We start from the raw sequence: 20,024 nt of genomic DNA, 5'->3' as shown, positions 1-20,024 counted from the left end.
CGATGGATCAGCAAATATATCCTCAGTAAATTGTACCAAGGACAAGTATACTTGCCCTGACACTGCACCTGGCTTGTGACCTGTTCTGGAGCAATTCTTCCTTAACTTCTTCAAAAGAAGTCCATCCATAGCTATGGCCATCTGAAGACTGTATCCATTCTGTAAATGGCCAGAGACTAAACAGGTAGTCAGCACTGCTCTCCTGGCGATATTCTTAGCAACTGGCCAGCTATTCAGCATGGAGCTGCTCTGGGGTCCCAATCCTCAGACTCTACTGTTTCCCCTTACAACTTCCTAGGCTGAAGCAGGAATAGATTGGTAAGGGGGTAGAGGTGCTCCCATTGGGAAGGCCACCTGCAAAGAAGGTGGTACCAGGTATAGGAGAAGTGAGGAAGGGTGGGCACCACTGTAGAAATGAGTACTAACACAGCCTGCTCTGCTAATAGCCACAGACTCTCAGGGTGGCCTCACCCTCTCTTAATTAGCTGGTCCCCAAGTCTCATCCAAAGTGGTCAGTTTCCTAAGAGTAAAGACACTGAGATCTATTTCCTGAATCAAATTAATGAGAAAAATATTCAATGTAATACTCTACCTCCATAGAAAATCACCGTGTTGTGTAGAAGCAGCTGAGCATCTGCTTTGAACTCCTCATAACTCCTGTATTTTCCTTCATTTACTTTCTACACAAAGCAAAATACAGAACTATGAAAACTACTGGTGGAGTGACTTGTTCGTATTATGCACACAAGCTCATACAATAATATGTATTAGGGAGACAAGGTGAGTTATTGACATTGCTATGGCTCACAGACGTACTTTTAACACTTCCAGGATTAGTACTGCACCTACCTGTCCATACCTCAGTAGGTGCAGTACTTGTCCAGTTCTTGGGTGCTTTAAAATTAACTTAATTTAAAGAGCGGAATTTTTCTCAGTTATAACAAGTAAATCTCGAATCTGGAGTAATCCCATTCACTCCCATGGTGTGTAACAGAATAGACTATAGCCCACAGCATTTGCTCAAAGATTTGCTCCCTGTGGGACAGTGCTTTGCATCTTAGTTTCAATCCAGCATTTCATCTTAGTTTCAATTCAGTGTTGAGCACCCATATACTTTTCTAAGGGCCTCATGTTGCAGCCACCATTTTCTCAAAGGATTAACTTTCAAAGCCCATAACTTTAAACCATAACAGAGGTTTGCATTGAGTCACACAGTGCATTTTTCTAGCCCTGCCCAAGCTGAGCATGCTATGGCTTTCTCCACTCTAGTAAAACATTCTTATCTGTGCTACTGTCAGTTGCATTGCCTTGGTGATAGCACCTATCAGAATTCTAGCGTAGACAATGTTCTGTCAATTTCTGGCATTTTTGCCAGGGTCAACCAAACCTGCTCTGAGCAAATCTAGATCACATGGTGCTAAAATGCCCAAACTTTCTACTCTGGCAACTTCCACGTCTGGAGGAGTGCAACTGGTAGTTTCACCAAAAAATGTTAGTGCAGACCTGGCTTGTGCATGTGTGACTTCATGTTTCAAGCAACACTGAATTCTATTTTATAATACTGAAAATCAAGAACCCCCACATCTACAATTAAAAAAACAACAACAATAAATAGCACAACATATCATATCATTCAATATTCAGTAAGATATTAATCTTTATAAAGGGAAGCCCCCAACTCCTTTGATTTAATAAGTCACGGACTGAATCACCTTACAGAGAAAGGATTATATATTAACTAGTATTTTAATTTTTGAAGAAATTAACATAAAAGGTGGTTCAAGTCATTCCTGCTTTTTGTGATCAACCAAAATGTTTGGCATTTTATGAATCATCATGATGTTTGGAAAGCAGATGTCTATAACTGCTTTAACAAGAAAAAAATGGAATATTTGGTCAAACATGTTCTTATGGCTTGTTTCATTAGCCATTTTACTTATTGGCCAGATTTTCAAACTTAGATGCCTAACTTTAGGCACCTAAATCCATCTTTAGGCAACTAAATAAATAGCCTGATTTTTCGGAGGTGCCAAACACCTATATCTCCCATTAAAATCAATGGGAATTGAGGGTGCTCTGTGCCTCGGGAAATCAGGCACATTTTTAGGTGCTGATATAAAGATTTGGGTGCCTAGCTTTAGTCACCCAAGTTTGAAATGTTTGGCTATTATGCTTATGAAAGAAGCCATAGCAGAAACGACCATGAAAAGAGCTAAATAACAAGGATTAATACTTTGGTTCATAAAATTTTGGCTTCACTTTTAAAGACAGAACAAAATTTCGCGTAAGAAATCAGAAAGTATGTGACTGTACCTCTTGTATAGTAGGAACATCGACAGCTGAGTGCACCAGCCTCCTATACATTGGGTGCTTGTTGTCCTTCCCCTTCTTGTTTAGATCGATAGCCTGAAAGGACCAAGAAACAGTATGTGAAAAATAATTATTTCACTTTATATTAATTTAAGTACTTAATATAAGGAACAGGGAGCCATATAATCGCATGCAGAGGTGGAGAAAGGGAAAGAAGTGTTTCACCTTGATTTTGTGTCTCTGTAAAATCTGAAGAGTCTCCATTCCACTGGAGGTGTGGGCACCTTGCATAGGCTATTCCAGCCAGAAATATGAATAATCTGTATACTGGGCCATGGGCTGTACATGTTGAAACACATAAACCATTTCATAGGAGGATGTGTAAAGGAATGGCTCTTTGTGTTCCCTGCTCCCTTGCACACTTATGCATGCGGTGACCATAATATGCCCCTAACTGAATACAACATATTTAAAAAGGGGACATTAGAAACATCTCCCAACTCTCTACTACCCTCTCTATGCAAACCACCGCCGTGGAAAAGTGTCATTCTTTCAGACTCACCCGCTCCTTCATACGAGAGACAATGAATCGCAGGTATGTGCTCATCTCTTGCTTGCTTGTATTTTTCTTCTTAATACTCTGTTTAAAAAAAAACAACAACCAGTCAACTATTTTTTAAAAATCTGACTTAAAAAACCACACCAGCAACCCTCTGTATTACAAAGATTTTTAAAAAGGTACATTTGCCTCAGATTAAATCATACAATTAGTTAAGGAAAATCTCTTCTTCAAAATTGGTAATGCTAATGCACAAGAGTAACAGTCAAAGCTTCGTGGTGATAAATGAATTATGTACTTTGCTGAGGACTTCAGTTACAGAAGAATTATGTGCTTTATTTCTATTTAGTGTGTTCTTAATGCCTCGTCAAATGCTCTCACACAAAAAAGTGCAGAATTACGTTGTCTTAATAAAATGAAGTAATGAAGAAAGGGTAGGATCAGCATAAAATTACAATGTATTATTTAATGGTCAACTTATCAGCAAGGTATTAGTATCTACCACGGGGGTCGTCAAACTGGGGTTGGGACTCCTCAGGGGGTCATGAGGTTATTCATGAGGTGGAGGGGTCACGAGCTGTCAGCCTCCACCCCAAACCCCACCTTTCCTCCAGCATCTATAATCATGTTAAATATATAAAAATGTGTTTTTAATTTAGGGGGAGGGGGGTCGCACTCAGAGGCTTGCTATGTGAAAGGGGTCACCAGTACAAAAGTTTAAGAACCACTGATCCACCGAAAGACAGGAAAAGAAAGCCCGTACCAGCTGCAAATGATATGCTTACTAGGCAAGCAGAAACCGTTTAGCATGAATTAAATTAGAGTATTGCCACTACAGCTATGAGTAAAGTGATAGCTCCCCTTTGCTCGTTTCCCTGCCTACTGTAGGTCTTCCACATTTAAAGTAGAGTTCTGTGCTGAAAAGAGACTGTAAAAGCAGCAATGTGTGGTTCCATGTTTATGATCACTCAGTGATTTCCATATGATCACTTCACAAGCAAAAAGGATTTTTTTGGTTTTGTTTTTCCCTACCTCCCAGTCTTGAATACTCAGCCTGGTGACTGTGTGTTAGGTTGAGTTCTTACCTTCTCATGCATTTCATTGTCACCACTAAGAAGATTTTACAGACTAAATTAGGCTCAGAGTTATAGCTCTGTAACCTCCAGGTCTTCAAATTATGACTTCGGTGACACCTGTGCAAAGCATGGTCTTTAATAAGGTTTGCAAAGGTGCAACTGACTGGAACTTAGCAAATAATACTCTTTGTGATGCACAAAAAGGAATAGAATCCAATTCATGCCATCTTAGCTAGGCTAGCTCTGCAAAAGCTAATGGTTAAAAATGTATAAAATCTTACTTCTCTCACTGGACTATTAACGGATACCTCTGAATACACCAAGGGAGCAGATCTGTTGAGTATAGAGGTACCATTTTTACATATTTACTTTTTATAATTACCCTTTGAAGGCCAAAACCCTTGCATTTTAAGGTTAAAAGATGGATAGTATTTGATTGAGTCTCATTTTGCCTTTACTCCTTCTGAAATGTATTGCCAACTGTTGGCTTTTCTGTTACGGCAAGTGCATAACCTGCTCGTCTCAGGACTTATACAATGTCCATTATATCTTTCTTAAAACGAAGGGACCTAAGTTGGCTACAGTAGTCCAGCATGCAAACCATTGTTTAACCAGATGGATATCCTTAGAGAATTGGGCTCACATATTTATTATACACCTCTACCCCGATATAACGCGACCCGATATAACACGAATTCGGATATAATGCGGTAAAGCAGTGCTCCAGGGGGGCAGGGCTGCGCACTCCAGCAGATCAAAGCAAGTTCGATATAACGCGGTTTCACCTATAACGCGGTAAGATTTTGTGGCTCCCAAGGACAGCGTTATATCGGGGTAGAGGTGTACATCTCAGCAGCCTAAATACTATAGTTTTAATTGCTACTACATACTAAACGTACATCTTTATTGTGATATCCATATCAACACTTAAGCCTTTCTCCTCACACAACGCTGCAAACATGGAATGAAATTCACCACTGTGCAGAGGGCCAGCCCAAGGCAAGTCTAGCACTCATGTCATACCTAAGCCCTATGTTCAGGGCTTAAGTGGTACATAGGTCTTTTTCTAGCCTCTGTATGGAGGTGAATTTCATCTTTAGAGCTCAACTGCATTTATTTTGTCAATGTGCATTACCTTATATATCTCCATGTTCAATTTTACCTGCTATGAGACTACCCAATCTGTTTAAATCCATCTCAACTGCTGTCTTACATAAAACATAACAGTTCTACTCCATGGAAACCTAAATGAGCATTACAAGATAACTGTGAACTAGCTGCTGTCATTTTAAGGTTTTAAATAAGCAACAGAGTGCAATGTGTGTGCTTCTAATGACACAGCATTTGAATAGACTGAAACTCATTAGGATACAATAATATTCATTTGCCTAGCCCAGTCTCTCTCTATATATCCCTTTCTGACATAGTCTTGAATTCATCATCTGCAGAAAATGTCCCCCAATTAATATGAATATTTTTTCTGCATTGGTCTGCAGGACAGATTTGTAAAGAGAATATATAGGATAAATGGGTTGCAGTCTGATACCTAAGGCTTTAATAAAAGACAGATATCTGGCTTTGTTGTTAATCACAAGTGGAGATGAAAACTACTATACCATAATTAATTAGCCTGTTTGGCCAGGATCTGTCCACTTCTCCCCAATTCTCTACACTGGTTTATTTTAGGAAAAATCTTATTTGCAGTTTTGACATCTAAAATTCATTACTTTTGAGATTTTAAGTAATGAAAGCCAAGGAGCCAGCAAAATGGCTTTTTACTGTTTGTTTAGTCTCCTGGCTGTACAACTTTCAATCACCTCTTTAATAAACTAAATTATTATCAAGACTTTTCTTTTACTTTTCCACAAAGATTTGCCCTTCGTCAGATATTTGTTGCTCAAGTTCAGTTTGGAAGTCATGTTGGGAAAATGTGTCACTGAAAGTCTTCCTATCATTTAAAAAAGCCATTACATATTCTTATGGTAACATGCAAAATTAGTACTTCTAAATACTAAAAATAGTTTTAGAGTAGTCCAACTCAAGCTACTTAAAGCAAGAGGATGGATAACGTTAGATCTGGGGCCTGATTCTCAGTCATACTGAAACTCAATTACATTGCTCTGGCAGTGCAAAGGAATAGGAGTAAATTATAATCACATCCACTTTAAAGACCCTTTCACATAGACAGCACAGTATAAAGGGGTCTCAATGTAAATGAGAATCAGACCGGCGCTCTTTTAATCTCTCATTTTTGGGGGGTGAGAAAACAATATGAATTTGTGAACTTTTGAAGTTGGAAGAACCAGGCAGAGTACAGTGAGGCAGTACACTCTATAAGCCTTCCCACACCTCTGCTAGTGTAACCCTTTCCTGCCTGGCAACAGCCCTTCTGTTTAAGTATCAAGCTTCTCAAGAGCAGATTATCAGGCCCTGATCCAACTCCCACCTGAAGTCCAGGGGGAATCCTTACACTGGTTTCATTTGGAGTTGGATCAGGCCCTCAGTCGTGCCAATTTATCAAGTTATTTTGCTGCCGTGCCACCTTGCCTTGTGATCCCATCAGACTGTAAAGAGTTGGCTTTGTTAGTGTGTATGTATATAGTGCATATATATGTATGTGGGAAGAATCTAGTATAGGAGTTCTCATGCAGAAGATGCACGTGCTTTGGGAGCTAAAGGACCAAGGTTCTAGCCTGGCTCCTTGCTTGTGTGTCCATGACTTATAAGTCACTTTTAAACATGGGACTTGAGTGTTTCGAAAATGCTGCTCTTTAATCTGTGAATCAGTTTATATTTGGAAAATGCTTTGGGACCCTTTGGAGTGAAAATTTAAGATCTGTTGTAAATAGTACACATGGCAGTGGGCTGGGAGTCAGGGCTCCTGAGATCTCTTTCCAGCTCTGTCACTGATTTGGCAAGTCCCTTAACTCTGTATTATACTTAAGGCTGAGAGTTTGCCATGGAGATCACGGATTCCGTGACTGCTGCAGCAGCTGGTGTGGCTGGTGCGGGGGCTGCCCGAGGAGCCGCACTGGCCGCTGCTGGGACAGTCTCAGGCCACTTCCCTCCTCCCTGCCCCCAGCAGCAGCAGGAGTTTGGGTGTGTGGGGGAGGGGGCTCAGGGCTAGGGCGCAGGAGGGGATAAGGGCTCTGAGCGGCGCTTACCTTGGGGGGGCTCCCCGGAAGCGGCGACATGTCCCTCCTGCTCAGCTCCTAGCTGTGTACGCTGTCTTCACCTGCAGGCACCGCCCCTGCAGCTCCCATTAGCCGTGGTTCCCAGCCAATGGGAGCTGCGGAGTTGGTGCTTGGGGCGGGGACAGTGCGCGGAGCTAGGATCTGAGGGAGGGACATGTCGCTGCTTCCAGGGAGCCATGAGGAGCTGAATAGGGAGCCTGCCCCTACATAGAGAATGCCTTCCATACCCTGTGAGCCTGGTAGTTACCTTTTAAACTCATGAAAACTCTTCTCTTCCACGATGCCCACAATAAATGAAACAATAATATTCTCCATTTTGGCTCTTCATCTCTCTTATTTTATATTAAACAAAATAATCTTGAGTGACCACAAATCAAACCTGAGTAACTGAATCATTGTACTGCTGTAACCAGCATCCTTCTGTGCCTCTAACCTTCTGTACTGTACTCCCTCCACTCAACATACTATGTCTATGGGTAGATTGTTAACAATGAGCACACTATCTTTCTATATATTCCATTAACTGCTTCACACTACTGAGCACTAGAATATATAGAATATAGATCACCCTCGTATTTAGTATCTTAACCTCTCTGTGCTCATTACCCTGTATAAAGATGCTTACCTACTTCACTGAGCTGCTGCAAGTCATAATTGTTTGAAAGCTCTTGGATGAAAGATACAAATTATAATGATGAGCTGAACAAGAATGCACTAGCATCTAGATGAAGCCAAATCTCGCCCCAGGGTAGGTGTGTGGGTGTGAAAATGGGACACGTTACTTACTGCCTTGAACCATCCTGCCTTTCCATCTTCTTTTTGTTTCTTAAGAAAATCTTAAAAGGACATGATCACAGTTGGTAACACTCAAAAGCTGACCTGTTTTTATTTCTATTTATGAAGTCCATGTAAGTCTTTGCATGCATCAATTTTTCCAAAACAAATGATTCAGTACTTTTTCTGGTATTATTATTATTTTTAGTTCCCCTAATAGGTGCCAAACTAACAGCAGTGGAAAATGAAATTCTTCCTTTTATCCACCCAACAGGAAGCAACACCACTGCAATCTTCCCATATCCCCCACTGACTCACCATTCTGATTTTAACATGTCCTGGAGGGACCATTTTGATACAGGTGAAAGGCTATCTGATCTTCACATCCATTTGATAGGTAATAACAGAGAAACCAGCTATCTACCAGAAACTGGGCTGAGAGCACCAACATAAAGCAATGATCAGTTAGCAGTCCATGACAATTTCCAGTCACTACCAACCTGGACTGTATTTGAACCTATGCCTGATTCTGTATCCTCTTACCAATGCTGAAAGCTATGCAGTATTACCCCAAATATTCATATTGGTCTTTTAAAAATAAAAGGGCCAGAAGTTCAGCACTCAATGGAAAGAAAACAAATTTCAGAGCCAAGCTTCCAAGGAACTGTAATAAAGATTGTGGAATGAAAAATATTTTAAAATTATGAAAAATCCTTGATAGTGTGCTTTGTAAAATGTTTCTGGAGCAAGCAGGTGGGCAAAATAAAGCTGCACTGGGTGACTGAAGTATCAAACCCCAGCAACTGTGTGATGAACAGTCCAAAGACTGGGCAGCATTACATGGGAAACCTTTTAATAAGAATGAAGTGTTCTTAGATTATTTATCCAGTATATTCTGTTTGAAAACACACTTTCCCTTCTCCTTTCTAAAGAGCTGTGAAAGCCTTGGATGTGAAAGATTCTGTGCAATGGCATTAGAGTGAAATATTATTAGACATGCATATTTTTTGTCCCAGCTAATATTTTTCTTGAATTTACTGCTGACAATGCAAAGTAAATCCCTCTGCCCTTTCACAGATAGCTCTGTTATGTCCTTTTGACATCAGCCAGGGCACTCTAAACTATTATGATTTTGAGGATGCTCTCTCTCTCTCTCTCTGTCTCTTTTAAAATAAAAGTAGAATAGAGAGTCACCTGCTGGAATTGGTCATAAAATACAGAACAGCTCCCAAACCTGTGGCCAGGTGTGTGGGACTGGACAGCAATTCAATCTCCCTCTTGCCTTCAGAGTCTGGGGAGGACCCACTAGTCCACTGCTGCAGAATTGTGGTGGGTGGGAAGCAAGTCTGGTTAAGCAGAAAGCAAGCAAGCAAGTAGTGCTGTTGAGGAGGGGAAGTGGTATTCATACTACGAAATGGAAGTCTTTTGGGAAAGAGGTTGATAGTCACCTGTGGCCAGTGAGTGAGCTGCAAAGTCTCAGGGTCAGAAAATGAATGAATCACGAAGGCCAATAAATGTATTCTAAAGGAGATAAAAAATGGACCAGTAGGCACAAGTGCACATCACTCATGGAAGAGAGGATGAGTTTCAAAATATTTTCTTCAAGGTAAATGTTTGTTTAAATCATCAGCATAAACTAATGGAATTCAAGATTCCAGGATTAAAGTAAAATGTATCTCAAAACCGGCTGCCTCATCTATTTGTATACATTGGATAGTGAACCAGATCCTCTGATGCGACAGTGGTCATATCACAGCAGATGAGAGGGGGAAGAAAGTGGCTGTAAGTCATCTTTGTACTCTCCTGGTCCCCAGTTGTAACTTAAAACAACCTCAGTCTGGAGCGGAGTTTGGGATTTTGTCTAGTATATCTAATTTTAACTTTATCTGTGAGTTATGTGTGTGTTTGTTATGTACATCAATAGTGATTTAAAAGATCTATTTAAAAATTCCAAGGATTGTAGAATTGCTTTGGGTTGCATTCCCCTGAGTGGTGAAATTAAATGCTAAGTAATGCAGAATATATTGTCCTCTACAGGCAAATGCCACACAAGTGCCATTTTTGGGATACACCTGTATGTTCATATGGAAAGGATAAACATGCTTTTATTTTTTATTACTCTTACTCATCTTTCCCTCCCGCTTCCTTTCTTTCCATTTCACTCCCTTATTTGTGCTGACTTAGTTACCTTACACTTCCAGAAGCCTGCAGCTCTCAGTCTGCCTTGACTCAATGAATCAGAAAGTGTTGCTTTTTACAATTAGCATCCGGATGATTGTCAAGTCACAAGTAAGAGAAATGTGCTTCACTTTTAAAAGAAGCAACCCTAATAACTATGTGGCCTCCAACAGCTTCTCTGCAGCATAAAGAGAGTGGGCACCCACATCCCTGGCAGCAGAGACCATCTCAGGGTTGGCTCACTGTACAAGCTCTGGTTCCAAACATACATCTAACGAATCTAATCTTGCTTTCAGCATCCCAATGCCACAGAGCAAATAGTAATGTTGAATGCTTTCTGCACAAGTAGTTCCTCTTTTAAGAATTCAGATGTAGTTTTCCCTCCACTTAATTAAGGCTCAGAATGTGCCCTTTGCCCCACTCCTTGAGCAGGAATACTAACAGTAAGGGGATGCAATTGGCTAATTCAAGGCCAGGTGCCAACGAACAATAGCATGGCTTGGCTATTTAGTTTTGCCTAATGGCATGTAGACAACATCCCTGCCCATTCCTGTAGTGCACTCTCCTCCCACCATGCTCAAAAGGACAAAACCTTGAAAAGAAAAGTAATATGTAGAGGCTGTGGGTGAAATCCTGGCCCCACTGAAGCCAATGGGAACACTCTCCCTGACTTCAATAGGGCCAGGATTTCATCCCATATTTTTGAAAGCTGCCCTAGTATGCCTCTGATTTTTATAATGTATAATTTTATTCCAATAAAGTAAAAGCCTTAATAACATGATCATTAAACTGCAAACATTCAAATTATGGTTCAGAAAAATACACTATATTTAAAACGACTATCAATAAACTAAATAGCATCTTGAACAGTATTTTATATGCTCATTTCCATAATAAACTGAATCACACATTACACTCATACATACACACTTTTCTACATACACACCAACACAGTATACGGTAGGCATTCATATAAGGTTAATGGGGAAAAATAGAATTATGAAATCTACCTAAATACCTACCTGACTATTTCATTTGGTCTTTCCCAAAAGATATAGTTTTCATTTCCATTCCCTCTTCCCACAGATCATTTATCAACAATAGCAGAAGCTACCTCAGGATCTGATAGAAGTGGACAGGGTGCAATTCAAAATATTTAATGGGCACAAAAGGGGCAGTATCAAAGATATAGAAGTTTTGTCTAAATACAGTGAAACCTTCCTATAAGGAGTTTCTAGGAAGTGTATGGATTATATACTTCACAGCAAGATGCTTACACAGAATGAATTTACTTCTTAGTGCTGAAAACCACATTAGCATTCAGAAATACCAGAAAAGCTTATAGTGAGGAAGCATTATATTTGTCTGTTTAAGTGTTATACAAACTTCCTTCAAAGGATCTTCAAAAAAGTAGTCATCTATATGCACAGTATTTTGGAATCTTTGTACAGGTACACTATGTATGTATCATTGTTTCGATAGGCAATACTTAATCCGTTAACCTGGCCAGACCATCTGTGCCACCTTAATGAAACTATTAATGAATATCAACCCTCTAATCAGCACATTAAAGCTCATAGGTACTCACCCTGCAAACTGGGCACTGCCAGTGACTACTGCTGTCTCTAAGCCTGAACTCATCAGACAAACACTTGGAATGATACACACGAAAACACAGGTCACATATCAACACCTCTCCAGGCAAATGGCATTCAAAACAATACCAGTCATGATTTTCTGTTTCCCAGTCCTACAAAAAATACAAAATAATTTGGTATGATATTGTCATTATCTGCAGCAACTAAGAACAAAATTGATACTTCTTAAAGTCCAGCAGCAGTTAGACATTATAAACATTTAAAGAAGTGTACTGTACCTCATTTGTGTTTAAAAAACAGGAATAAAAACCTATATACTAAAAGAACTTCATTAATGTAACACGCTATTCTTAAACATAATATGAATACTAGCCTTTATTTCTTTTAATGTCTGGTTAGTAACACAAACCCAAATATGAGCTATGTCCCAAACTATACATTAAAAATCTCCATAATAAAAGTATTTTTTTTGGTTCTAGTCTTGTATGATATAACCTATTAACCTTTTTTTAAAGATACTTAATTGTTAGACTACCCAACAAACATTTGAGCTTAACAAATTGCAGATCAGTGTTCTCTTTTCCCTTTCCAAAGATGTGGTGTATTTTCTAACATAAATTACTGAAGTGTGGTGCCTAACAGTCTTCTACACTATTAGAAATGACAAGTTTTCAGTTCTAAAGTGTGACTTACAAAGCATAAATAAAATGATGAACCTATTAGTTCAATAAAAATTTCTGACGAGCCATCCCCATAAAATTCAGTAAGAAAAAAGTTTTATCTGCAGTGCTGGACATTACTAGGATTATTCCTGGAGTACTGCCTGGAAGACAAAAATGTGATTCTACTGATACACAGATTTGTTTTGATACACTCTTCCTTGAAAATGTAGCCTCAACTGCCAAATTCTGACCTCTGATACATGTGTGTAATCCTCACTGACGTCAATGAGAGGAGCATGCATGTGACTGGAGCCAGAATTTAGCCCCAGGAGTCTACAATACTAAAATAGACAGAATGTCTAGTGGTCCCCATTAAATGTTTACATTTGCTAATGTTATCTGAAATGCACAGTTTCCCCTATACTCAAAACAGAAAATAACTTCCAAAGCTCAGATATCACTCTGATTCCTTTCAATGGCAAACACTGCACTTTTCAATTGATTTTCATTTCTTTGAAAGAATTACTCTGATTAACTCTGACCAAATGATTTTTACCCTCATCTTGCGGAGGTGGTGCTAGTATTGCCCATCAACTGTTGGAAAAGATGTTCTCACCACATCTAGTCCGACCAAGGCTGATCCAGAGTCCTGAGAATCCTCACTTCATTTCTCCATGCCTGGGAACTACTGTGACTTTATTCCTTGCATGTGAGTGACCTCCTCCAACACAGCATCTCCACTGTTGCTGAGTAGGAGATGTTTATACAGCAAGTGGCAGTTATCATTTCCTTGTCCCTGAAGAATTACTGTATTGTCTCCATGACCCACCTGAGTAGAAAAACACCTTGGACGCAATGGTGATCCCAAACCCAGGTGTCCTACACCCCAGAACACATAGTATTAATGCCAAAATAACAGGACAGTAGTTTTTTTAACCTTCATCAAATTCTCTTTGAACTCAGAACCTTGGGGATGAAAATATTAATATGTTGCCCATATCTGTAGCTCAGAATGTAATAAGACTTTTGTCTTTTTTACTCACTGGATCTAATTTTCAAAATTTGTGGACCTCAGCTCTAATAAATTAGCTTTTGTTATGATGTCTACACACAGTACACTCACTATACCAAGCCCTTCCCAGCAAAGTACAATAGCAATATATTTCAGAGTATTTGATTTGCTACTACACTAACAAAGAGATATCAAAATGAAACAACAATTTGGGTACATTTTCCATTTCCTATAATACTATTCCTCTTTATGTAACTTTGCAAAACTTCATCCATAGCAAGAAGGCCAGCTAAGAAAGAGAGAGAATTAGCTTTTGATCAAAGATTTTCCTAAATAAAAATCAAGATGACTCAAGTCCATTTGCTGAGGCTACTGATGGGAAGGTACTTTACCGCAGGATTAGGTAGTTCACAATATTGAAAGAACTAAATACTTGAGTATATTCCAGATGTGCCATTTATGTGGAAATATACTGTCAATTGAATGCAAGGTTTTATGACCATGGTCAAATACACTTGCTGGGAAGAAAAAGGATATGGCCAAGCCAAAAATCATGTATGACCTTAAATAAAACAGCGGCAGACCGTTGAATTCCCACTATAGGGTTTTAAAAACAAATCTCTCTGTCCTTTTTGTCCTTTTTTAGAAGGTATTTTCAGTTAATTGAAGTACATAAGGTGCATGTATTTATAAAATAAAACTCATTTTTATGCACAGTATTCATTATTTTAAAAACAAATAAATAAAAGGCAAAATATCCCTTGTGAAAAATACACTATTGGCTTCAACAGTCAAGTTACACAAATAAATTCTCCTCTAACAGCAGTGAAACCTCATTTTCTTCAGTTGGTTTGTATGGCAGTAAATGGAAGCAGATTCTGGCCCCCAACATATTTCCCTTGCAGGAAACTAGAGTTATTTAAATAAAGTCTGACGGCCTATGTTCTTGTCACAACAGGTACAAGTTCTTAAAATAGAGCCAAGAACAAACATAGCTAAGTCTGCATTTACAAAGTTTACCACCAGGTGTCATCACCCACTACGAAAATGACTGATTAAAGGGCCACCATTGCAAGTATACATCTTGAAGTTTAACACGTGAGTAACCACTTCCAGTGCCACAGAGAAAAATAAATGAAACAATAAGTACACAGTTTTGGCTAAACTCAGATCTGGAAGTGATAAGGATGATGATGGTGTGATAAATAAAATAACTCTAAAAATAAGATGCAGTAATCTAAACTATCCTAATGAAAGAGAAATGTAGCAGAAAATAACAGAAAATATAACAGAATTTAAGACCACATAGTGCAAAAGTTGTTCACCTTGTTTTTTGCTGTTGTCCGGGAGAAAGGCTGCATACTGTAGGCCTTTCAAAATAAAAAAACAAAACATCTTGGTATCTATACTGTAATCCATCTTATAATCAGGATATATACAGTCTAGAAGTAATTCAAACATGGTGATGGGGAAATCATATAGTCGCTTCTACCATCTGTTTGCATACATTTCCTCCTATAAATTTTGCATACTACCTTATCTACTAGCATTTTCATCACATTTTAGTGTGCTACCAAAAACTGTCCCATGCACTTATACTACTTTAGGGGGGGAAAAAACAAAAAACAAAAGACAGAAAACAAAACAAAACATAAAAACCCAAAACCCAGCAGCATGTAACCTCTGACAGCTCCAAAAATGTTAGAGGAACTAAAATGAGCACTCAGATATGAAAACCAAATGGGCATGGGGAAAAAACATGGCTGTCACATCATATAATTTACTGTACTATGTCAATTCTTTGGCAAATTAGGGAAATGCCTTATTTACTGTGTATTAGCAGCAGTTGTACTGTCGCTTTACAAATAACATTCATAGTCCTTTTGATCTGCTTATGAAATACAAGATGATACAAATTCATGGGGGCCATTTGGAATGAACCAGGACTCCACTGCAAGTACACAATTTGCCAATATATTTTTTCTTATGAGTAGCAAGGGAAACCTCCTGGGTCATTGCACTAACAGAAAAAGGGAATCCCCATCCAGCAGCTGCCCCACTGCTCAAGTTCACTAGTTTACTGGCACCCAGTGACTGGCCACAGCCCCCAAGAGGGAGCTGATTTGGCAGTAAAATTACATAGCTTAGATATAACATAACATAAGCTCATTTTATTCAGCTGTTCCTTGACTTGTAGATGCATGCATTAGGAGGATAGCAAATGTCTACATTGCAGGCTGTATTTAACAGGCAAAGATTATATTATGCTATGCAGAATTGGATGGGATGGTGTGGTGTTCTGTTACTCTCTTGCATTGATATTTTATATTAAAATCAATTGAATTCTACATCATAAAGGTGACTTTGCACTGAAGTCAACAGGACTTGAGTGTGCTCAGCACCTTGAAGGGAGGCAATCCCAGCAACATGCAGAATTTGGCACAAGGGACAACCAAAGGGTAGATTCACTTTCATGTGTTCTGTCTTCCATATTTTTGGTGTCTTTCTTAATGCAAATACATAAATTTACACCTGCACCCCAGAAAAATAACATGGGACAAAAAATGTCAGGCTATCCAGAACATTTGACATTTTAAATATAGATAAACTCAAGGGAACAGAGTGAGTCAGCATGCCTTAGACTTTTCTATTGAATAAAGTATATATTTGTTGTCATGGTGAGAATAAATTTCAGTGTATGAAGAAAATGTTCATTATAAGGCAAATGTACAAGGGAGAGAAATGCCTGTTCATTACTAAAGGAGATTTACTTAGTTATAACTGAAATAGGTAATCTGTAATTTGGATAATGTGTCAGTCTGCAGTATAATTAACATACCATTAAGTAGGAGAAGTGTAGTATATATTGACAGTAAAATTAACAGTAACCAGGCATCACCATTGTAACTATTAGACCACTTCCATATATTAGTGAGGGAAGAGAAACAGCAGTCATAATTACAGCAAAAAGTGTATAAAACAAAACAGTGAATTAATACAAAAGGCACAGAACTAGTATTTAGTCATAATCACTCTCGTGCTAAGCTTTTATATGAAGCTGTAATAACAAAATAAATGTGTGGTTACCCCATCCTGTAGAGATTTTATCAAAAGGGGTCACCTCTCCTTTACATAACCAGTATATTTTATTAACATTGGTAATTTCTTACCTGTTAATTTGATTTCCCCAAGTCCTTTAATGTTAGTTCAGACAACAGGTATAAGTGATTCAATCAGCAAATGGAATGAGGGGAGGGGGGAAACAAAGCTCTAATGATGAAACTTCCCTAGAAAGGGACCCTGCTGGTTGATCCTGCTCTGGTATAGATTTCCCAAGCCATACAAATTATTGCTACCCCTTTTGACCCAAGCGGTTAGTAAAACTGAGGGGTCTTGCTGACTGTTTCCATTATGAAGAGAAATTGATGATGGAGTCAGGTATTTCTTTGATACAATCCTGTTTATTTAAAAAGGTCTGTTTCCCTAAACACAGTAGGAATCAAACAAGAGGAGACAGTTTCTTTGCTTGCAGGTCTAAGCGTCTTTCCAGCCAGCACTCTACCCAAAAGCTCTCTCCCTTGGCTTTTCTTTGAGATCATGCTACAAGTGCTTCTCTAGCTGTCTCTGGAGATTCCTTGCTGCCTTCTTTGTGTGCTTCTATGGTGTTTCTGCTGCTTTCCCTCATACACACAGCTCCCTCAAACAACACCCATTCAGCCCCTACTCCATCCACATAGTTCAGATTCCTGACTGGTCTTGCATGTGGCCTGAGTTTTGGGTGGTAGTTCCTATTGTTCAAGCTATCTACTTCATAAAGGAGTTTAATTGCTTTTTATTAGGACTGTCAAGCGATTAAAAAAATAATCGCAATTAATCGCACTGTTGAACAATAATAGAATACCCATTTATTTAAATATTTTTGGATGTTTTCCACATTTTCAAATATATTGATTTCAATTTCAACACTGAATACAAAGTATACAGTGTTCACTTTATATTTATTTTTATTATAAATATTTGCACTGTAAAATTAAAAAAAAATAGTATTTTTCAATTCACTTAATGCAAGTACCATAGTGCAATCTATTTACCATGAAAGTTTAATTTACAAATGTAGAATTATGCACAAAAAAACTGCATTCAAGAATAAAACAATGTAAAACTTTAGAGCCTACAAGTCCAATCAGTCTTCTTGTTCAGCCAATCACTCAGACAAACAAGTTTGTTTACATGTGCAGGAGACAATGCTGTCCGCTTCTTGTTTACAATGTCACCTGAAAGTGAGAACAGGCATTTGCATGGCACTGTTGTAGCCAGCGTTGCAAGATATTTACACGCCAGATGCACTAAAGATTCATATGTCCCTTTATACTTCAACCACCATTCCAGGGGACATGCATCCATGCTGATGATGGATTCTGCTCAATAATGATCCAAAGCAGAGCGGACCAATGAATGTTCATTTTCATCATGTGAGTCAGATGCCACCAGCAGAAGGTTGATTTTCTTTTTTGGTGGTTTGGGTTCTGTAGTTTCTGCATCGGAATGTTGCTCTTTTAAGACTTCTGAAAGCATGCTCCACACCTCATCTCTCTCAGATTTTGGAAGGCACTTCAGATTCTTAAATCTTGGGTCGAGTGCTGTAGCTATCTTTAGAAATCTCACATTAGTACCTTCTTTGCATTTTGTCAAATCTGCAGTGAAAGTGTTGTTAAAACGAACAACATGCTGGGTCATCATCCAAGACTGCTATAACATGACATATATGGCAGAAAATGGGTAACACAGAGCAGGAGACATACAATTCTCCCCCAAGGAGTTCAGTCACAAATTTAATTAACACATTATTTTTTTAACGCACGTCATCAGCATGGAAGCATGTCCTCCGGAATGGTGGCAAAGGCATGAAGGGGCATATGAATATTTAGCATACCTGGCATGTAAATACCTTGCAATGCTGGCTACAGAAGTGCCATGCGAATACCTATTCTCACTTTCAGGTGATACTGTAAATAAGAAGCGGGCAGCATTATCTCCCATAAATGTAAACAAACTTATTTGTCTTAGCGATTAGCTGAACAAGAATTAGGACTGAGTGGACTTGTAGGCTCTAACGTTTTACATTGTTTTGTTTTTGAGTGCAGTTATGTAACAAAAAATATATATACATTTGTAAGTTGCACTTTCACGATAAAGAGATTGTACTACAGTGCTTGTATGAGGTGAATTGAAAAATACTATCTTTTTATCATTTTTACAGTGCAAATATTTGTAATAAAAATAATATAAAGTGAGCACTGTTCACTTTGTATTCTGTGTTGTAGCTGAAATTGATATATTTGAAAATGTAGAAAAACATCCAAAATATTTAATAAATTTCAATTGGTATTTTATTGTTTAACAGTGCGATTAAAGCTGTGATTAATTTTTTGAGTTAATTGCAAATGATCGACAGCCCGACTTTTTATATTTATCCTGAATCAAGGATAGCTGCTATATCCACCAGCTTCAGTAAGGTTTCACCCAACCTCTAGCATAAGATACATCACTCCCAGAAATGTATGGAGTCACAGCTCCACAAACATAGTAAAAACTGAGTAAGGTATCTGGACTGGCACAGAGGAAAAGGAAGAAACCAAGATGCTCATTTTCAGAACAAGTACATAAATGGCAGAGCCATGTAACAGTCATTAATGTCATCCAAAGTCACCTGGTTACACCCTTATGCACCAGTTTGAAAAATCTATTCTCAAATCAACACGTAACTATCATTTCCCAAAGTCCCTCAAACCAGCACAGACAACCCATGGGATATGAGAACTCCAACACCAGACTCCAACTCCAAGACAGACAGAGTGGGTACCAATTTTCAAGAAGAAATGAGACACTAACAAATTACAACATGCAGGATTGACCTACTAAAAGCAGAGTTTCCAAAGCTCAGAAAAGCAGTAAAATACTCAAGGAGATGTCTTACACAGTTTTATAGAGAAAACACCTCCTCTTTTAGCTGAAGGGGTAGAGATGGATGTTCTAGAATTATTCATGATAGAAGGAAGAACTTCCCAGCAGTGTGTGCTTCCTTCACACAGTCTCAAATCCAACATGGCACTGAAACATTAGAGGCTGTTGTGATTGTGTGCAGGCACTTTCTTTCCAGTGTTGTGGGAATGGGAACAATAAGGAAATGAAATGCTCTTGAACCAAATGGAAAGGGGAAATAATCTGGAAAGGAAATGGAGAATCGGCTTTCTTTTTACTGTACTATATCGTGATGAGGATCCCTGCACAGGAGGTCTCTATATTCCCCCACTTTACTGGAAGCATGGATGGCCCCTGGAAAGGCAGTTTTAATGCTGAAGGCTTTCCTTGAGACCCCTCTCATGGGTTCAGAAGGAGCACTTGTGTATGTGGTTAGCTCCATGCTAAGGTCCTGCATGCCTAAAAGGGAGTGGGTCTTGGCTTTAGTGTATTAGCAATTCTAAAATATCTCACCCATCAGGTAGAAATTCACAGAGTTCTACCATGCTTCTTAAGGCCAAAATGACTGATGCTTGGATATTCTGGGAGCTGGTGTTCAAGCCTTTAACCAGCCCATCCTCAAAGGCATGTAAAGTCAGGAATGTCACATCTAAAAGGATTTAACTTCCTGTCCCGACAC

General features: G+C 38.8%; 1 protein-coding gene across 50 annotated transcripts in view; it reads right to left on the bottom strand.

Annotated features, from left to right (window-relative positions):
- ZMYND11 (zinc finger MYND-type containing 11) overlaps positions 1–20,024 on the bottom strand; it is a 157,796-nt gene that overhangs the window by 24,404 nt on the left and 113,368 nt on the right. For 24 of the 50 annotated variants that reach the window (XM_065582788.1, XM_042858956.2, XM_042859000.2 and 21 more), the window contains 5 exons: positions 14,689–14,733; positions 11,680–11,841; positions 2,873–2,950; positions 2,314–2,406; positions 593–680 (listed from right to left, as the gene is read on the bottom strand). In XM_065582788.1, the coding sequence (XP_065438860.1) occupies positions 593–680; positions 2,314–2,406; positions 2,873–2,950; positions 11,680–11,841; positions 14,689–14,733 (466 nt within the window). The remainder of the gene's footprint in view (positions 1–592; positions 681–2,313; positions 2,407–2,872; positions 2,951–11,679; positions 11,842–14,688; positions 14,734–20,024) is intronic. The other 26 variants (XM_065582815.1, XM_042859018.2, XM_042859023.2 and 23 more) reach the window with 3 other exon arrangements.

This window comes from Chrysemys picta, chromosome 2 (assembly GCF_011386835.1).
Source record: "Chrysemys picta bellii isolate R12L10 chromosome 2, ASM1138683v2, whole genome shotgun sequence".
NCBI classification, from domain to species: domain Eukaryota; kingdom Metazoa; phylum Chordata; order Testudines; family Emydidae; genus Chrysemys; species Chrysemys picta.
Note: the sequence above shows the minus strand (reverse complement) of the source record. Positions and strands in the feature narration are given on the sequence as shown.